Below are 6,033 nucleotides of genomic sequence, written 5' to 3'. Positions count from 1 at the left end.
CACACACACACACACACACACACCTGTAGGAGTCCATGAGCTCGTTTGCGATCTGAGTCCCTATGCTGCCTGCGTAGATCATTGTGCCCACACCACTGGAAAGGCCGGGAATTATGGGTATTTGCTTTGTGTCTTCTGTGAACACAGGGTACAGCAAAATCAACATAAAAAAAATCCCACAAAGCCAATAATTGCCTATGTGAATACAGAACATGTTTTACTTACCCTGAAGTGCTTTTGAGTTGCCTGCCTCCTCATCTTTTGTGTGACCAGACCCCCTGCTGGTGCAAAGGAGTATTGATGCTACTACATTCATGGATAAACTGGATTTTAACCTTCATGTTGTCCTCGGGTCAAACGGACCCATTTTCCTACGTCAATGTTCTTTTTAATTACCATAAAAATAACATGATTGATTCCACACAATGCTCTTTGGCAAGTACAAATCTCTACTTTCATTAATTTCGGGGTGTCTTATTCAATTTTATAGCATTTGAAAAAAAAAATTGAAGTGGTTTTCAAAATAGTATTAGGTAAAAGGATCAGTTTTTGGTGCTGTAAAACATGAGAGTAGAGCATGAATGAATGGGTCTGTAACAACTCCTGATAGCAACATTGTATCTGACACAGGAACACCTAATATGCACATCTTCATAAATGAATCGATACTTACAAGACAACCTGGTTTGAAGACACGATAAACTCGACTTCTTTGGTCCATGGATTTGTGAAACTAAACCACTGACTTTGGAGTGAAACGTAGGAGCCGTATTTTGTCTTGAACTTGTAGCAATGTGTCTCGATCTTCTCTTTGCTTCGCAAAACTGCCAAGAGATTGGACACCAGTGTTATCACAAAGCTCATTGGAAAAGTCCAATTTCTTAAACTTCTACTCAACACAAGTGCTGCATTTTGAAAACAGATATCTTGATTTGGGGTTCAAATGTCTCATTTAAGTTCTTGCTTTAATCAGATATAGGGTTAACGTTTCCATCTGCGGCTGCTTTGCTCCATCACCTTGCCTGTGTTTGTCTGCGAGGTGCAGCAGGTCGTCCTGGTGGAAGTACTCATAGCATGACGTGCCGAGAACTTCCTGTGGCAAGTAACCGATTACTGTAGTGGCTCTGGGAAAAGAGAGAGGATGCAAAAGGAGTTTAGTTACTCTAGTGTCGTCCGCCGTCTCTCAGGATTGTGCCGCTTCAAAAACAAGTGACGAGTGGAAATAGAAGTGAATGCTTAAAAATTGAGCCCCTCCCCATGGAACGTTTAGCAGTTACACATACGGGAAATTGGATTAAATGATTCACTATAGACTACTTGTGGTATTACAGAGTCCCCCCCAGTGTGTTGTGAGACTGATGACACACTGGGCCTAAATGGCCTAATCCACTGGGGGAAATCTTTTGAATGTATTTCCAAGACGTTTATGGAACTAGTTTCCGTGGGGAGGCTCGGCTGGAACTTAGATGTAGTCTTATTTACGAAATCTCCAGTTAGCTTTTAGCACTGACTTAATGTAGAGCCCTCTGAAATCTGTCTAGCAGGTTTTTTTTAAGTCTCACTTTCTTGATTCCATCCATGATTCTGCTTCACAGAAACTTTTGGGCTCTAAATTAATGCTGCCATCTGTCTGTGACTGGCCCCACTTGGCACCGGGCTAAACAATTTTTCTGAAAGTACTCCCCGACAAATAATGAGATACGATTTTCAGGTGATGCAATCAGGATGCATGGATCCTTCTGAGAACCAATGGCAAAGACAGAAAAGACTGTCTAAACGGACAGTTGAAGAGAGTAAACTGTGCTCAGAGGCCTTCTACCATCCACTTTACCATTTATTTTCAGCTAAACTGTGAGCTAGGGCTGTTTGATTATGGAAAAATCGTAACCCTGATTATTTAACACGATAACGCATTGACTTTTGGAAAGATGTTGCATTTAATAAATTTAAAAATAAATCAACAGTGAAGACACCTAGAACTGTGACATTTCCCTGAATGCTTTACCCATTTGGACTCCCCCCCCATTCGGAACGCAGGACAAAATAAGAGTTTATTGCAAAACGAATTGTGCAAAATAATGTTTCAGTGTCCTGCAGATAAGAGGTGAAATCAGGAAACTCACTGCTGTTCTACAAAAGTGAACTTGCCGTCGATGGCCCAGCGGGTCACAAACTCAGAGGGCCGGATGGAGAGCTCTTTGGGAGGCTGGTGGGACACGGGACTGAGCAGGCGGCACACCGTCACCAGGCAGCTTCGGTCGGAGCCCTCCATCTCGCCGTCGCCCTCTGAGTCCAGCTGGCTGCTCGGACAACTGCGCATGTATCCAGTGCAGTGGAGGGTACAGTATCTGGAAGTGTCTGCGGGCACAAAAAGTAGTTTGTAAATCTTTTTTTTTTAAATAATCTCTTTAATAAATTGGGAAACCTCTGTGTGTGTGTGTGTGTGTGTGTGTGTGTGTGTGTGTGTGTGTGTGTGTGTGTGTGTGTGTGTGTGTGTGTGTGTGTGTGTGTGTGTGTGTGTGTTGTTCAGGCAATCTACACCTTTGGTTGGGTATCCAATGAACTTGGGCTTTGGAGCAGTTTGGACAGCATTTGATATTGATTATTAAACATGCTTTTGCTATTAATCCATGAGGAAAATGTCTGATTACTCCACATTTTAATTGGGATATTTTGTGATTAAATTCTGAATTGCCAACATTCTCTATCAGGTAAATGTAGTAGTAGCCTACATGTAGTCGTAGTTTCCTAAAAGGTAACCATGCTTTCACTATGAGATTTTACGTTTTACGCCAACGTGACTCAAACAGGAGTAAATGTGTTTATTGGAGATCATTTCCAGCTGCGGATGAGTGGATCTTAACATTCTTTGTATGATATACCCACATAACTTCTTACCTTTATGGGAGCAAAAGAACAAATATATGACTTCATGTATTTATTTTATTTAATAAAGTCTTTAAAATGACTTTAATTGTGTTTCTGCAGATTTTATGAGCAATCAAAACACCCAAGGTAAACTTCCTAATTAAGGCCAAATCTAGTATTTTTCTGCAGGACAGGCAATCTCTGAGCTTTATAAAAAGAAAGCATGAAAGCATGATTATCGGGCTTGGCATCCAGATTGACAACCCCACCTGCTCTACATTCTTGACCACATTTTCAGCTTTGACACTAGGCAAGCAGAAAGGAATGGAGATTTGGAGGGGTGTAAAAGAAAAGCTTCTAAAGTAATCTGATACCAAAGTCATTAAACTGGCGTTTTTCTTACATAGTTGATGATAGACAAAGTAACTTAAAGAGAGTAATATGGGAGCTAAAAAGCGTTGCTGCTCCTCTGCTTGGGCCAAAGTGGACTGAACATGACTGTATAAACAAAGCTGAATAGTTCCAATCTTTTTAAGAAATAACTCTGAGCTGAATTACCTCAAGTAAGAGAGAGGGAGGAAATAATATTATACAAAATAGCACTGATCCACAGGAGCAGCAGATTTATAGATCAGTGTGTTTCTCAGTGTGTTTACAGACTGTCAGGCTGTGTAGCAGTATTTTCCAAAACATTTCTGAAATTACATTTTTACCTTAAAAACCTAAAGTAGCAAATGAGTGGGGTTTCCTGTCTGGAACCCATTCAGTAGTCATTTAATTTATCCCGGGTGTACAGTGCTGGGAGAAATCCGAAGTCTATTTTGCAAGGGCACCGTCGCTGCATCAAGAGCTTAACGTCGCCCAGGGCGGTTGTGATTGGTTTAAAGAAATGCAAACAACCCAGAGTGTTTTTTGCCATTACATTATCACCTAATACTTCTCACTGTTACTCGGCTGATAGTGCTGACACTGCCATTCCTTACATCACCCCAACCTCCTCCTCATGTGCTATACTTTTGTTATTAGATTTTACTAATTTAATGTTCATTTTGTGTTTATTACAGGGGACTCAGAGCGGCATCATTGTTGCTGCTCGGAAAAATGGTCCATTCCTTTACATAAGTGTCCCTGACTGAACTGACTTGGCACTAAAGCCATCAGTTCCCCCTATGATGATCCGTGTTGGGCAAGTTCCACAGGAAGTGTAATCTGTTACTCTTTACTTATTACCCCATTAAAAGTAATAATATTACTTTACTTATTACTTAGTATCAAAAGTAATTAATTACTTGTTATATTACTATTTCTTTAGCCTTTATATAATGACAACACTTCCAGCTGTCATTTTCCATCCTTTGTTTAGCTTTTTGGCTAGGAGCCAACATGACGTGACCTGCCCTGTCGTTGTCACATCATAAAATGGGAAGGAGCAGCTGCTAGGGGCGATGTTGGGCAATCCGCATAGCCTGGACTCTGGTCTGTACTGACCTTTCTTTTTGGAAGTACAGGGCAGAAAGTGTTTGTCCTCCTGCTTCCCCGCCACCCGACTGTGCTTCAACCGGCAGAAGAAGGACCGCCGGGCTCCGGTGGACAAGAGGGGCAGCCTGGCGGGGGCGTCCACCTGTACCTGAACCCCGGCTGCACACAGAAAGACAGCATTAGTGGCGTTTACAAATACAGTTAATTGTCAGCTTGCTTAATTTTCCTCTCAGGTATAGCTACAATTAGGCCTGTAAGAATTATTTAATAATTGTCTAATGACACATGACAGTCATAAAACCAACCCGGGAATCATTCAAACTTTTAATTTTTTTAAATAAATACTTTTATTTTATTTTTTTTTATTTTTTTGACTGAACAAGACAATTATTTCGTTGCTCACAATTATTTTTGAGACAATCAATTTGTGCAGCAAAATTTGGAATTGTTACAAGCTGTAGCTACAATGTGGATCAGTTGTCTTCTGCTAACACATTTGAATTGAAGTTGTTTCTCAGACGTGACATCTCTCCAGATGTTGAGGAAGTGTTCATGTCGATCCTGGACTACGGTGATGCGTCAGACAGTCTACCACTCCGCCTTGAGATTCCTAACCGGTCATGTCTATTGTTCGCATCATTGTATTTTTTAAAGTGTTGGTTGGTCTTCTCTCCAAGAGAGACATGATATTCCCTAGTATGTCTTTAAGGTTCTTATTGGAAAACTACCACACTACCTTACAGAACTTGGATCAGTCTCCCTCTGCTGACGGGCTTTTGCTTCATGTTCCACGAGCTTGCTCTGAACTTGGAAAAACTGCTTTTTAACTTTAGTGCGCCTGACTCTTGGAACAAATTCCAACACTTCCTCAAAATCAACTCACTTTTGGAGAATTTAGAAATCAATATCACTGACTGTTTTGCTATGGTTCCCTGGTTGAACAACATGTAGAACGGTTTTCTCTCGTTTGGTGGGTGTGTCTTTTGTATATTGGCTGTGTCACAGGTGATACCCAATCAGCGCACACAACAGTGTGTTCAGTTAAAAAAAAAAAGTGTTGCTACGCTGTGTAGGGGCTAAACGTGGCCCTGTTTTTAAACCTACAAACTTTTACTTGTAATTGCTTTACATATTTGTACTTGCTTTTGCATCTTTATTATCCTGATATATTTATTGTTGTTTGGTTTTTATCTTTGTAATTTTACACAATGTTATCGTGAATGAGAGTCGCCCCTCAATAATCTCGAGTATAAATAAAGGTTGAATGAATAAATTAATAAATGATTGAACGAACATGGCAAAAGACTTACTTGCCGCATCAATGAGGCATTGGCGAGGATACTCCGAAGACGACAGCTGTTCCTTCACCTTGTTGATGTCTTTGGGATGGATGAAATCGAACAAGCTCTGCCCAGTCAGCTCCAACTATGAACCCATATGACATACATCCATTTATGAAACTTTGTTTTATTTGTATATTTGTGTGTTGTGTGCCCTGATAATGCAGCTCATTGTATCAAAACTTGTATAGGAAGATATCAGCTTACAATGTAACTGGGCTATAAGAGAATTGCGGCAGCATGCATTTAGTACTGGTTATCCCCCAAATAACACATGCTGCCCTGCAGACAGGGTATCAGATTACTTTAGAAGCTTTTCTTTTACACCCCTCCAAATCTCCATTCC

The 6,033-nt window shown here is 40.7% G+C and overlaps 1 protein-coding gene across 4 annotated transcripts in view; it reads right to left on the bottom strand.

The window, feature by feature from the left end:
- LOC116673414 (aryl hydrocarbon receptor nuclear translocator-like protein 1) overlaps positions 1–6,033 on the bottom strand; it is a 23,045-nt gene that overhangs the window by 7,543 nt on the left and 9,469 nt on the right. For 2 of the 4 annotated variants that reach the window (XM_032505748.1, XM_032505751.1), the window contains 7 exons: positions 5,658–5,772; positions 4,357–4,506; positions 2,124–2,358; positions 1,018–1,124; positions 674–824; positions 226–281; positions 24–135 (listed from right to left, as the gene is read on the bottom strand). In XM_032505748.1, the coding sequence (XP_032361639.1) occupies positions 24–135; positions 226–281; positions 674–824; positions 1,018–1,124; positions 2,124–2,358; positions 4,357–4,506; positions 5,658–5,772 (926 nt within the window). Of the gene's footprint in view, positions 1–22; positions 136–225; positions 282–673; positions 825–1,017; positions 1,125–2,123; positions 2,359–4,356; positions 4,507–5,657; positions 5,773–6,033 lie in introns of all 4 variants that reach the window. The other 2 variants (XM_032505749.1, XM_032505750.1) reach the window with 2 other exon arrangements.

This window comes from Etheostoma spectabile, chromosome 23 (genome assembly GCF_008692095.1).
Source record: "Etheostoma spectabile isolate EspeVRDwgs_2016 chromosome 23, UIUC_Espe_1.0, whole genome shotgun sequence".
NCBI classification, from domain to species: domain Eukaryota; kingdom Metazoa; phylum Chordata; class Actinopteri; order Perciformes; family Percidae; genus Etheostoma; species Etheostoma spectabile.
This window is presented reverse-complemented; position numbering and strand designations above follow the sequence as displayed.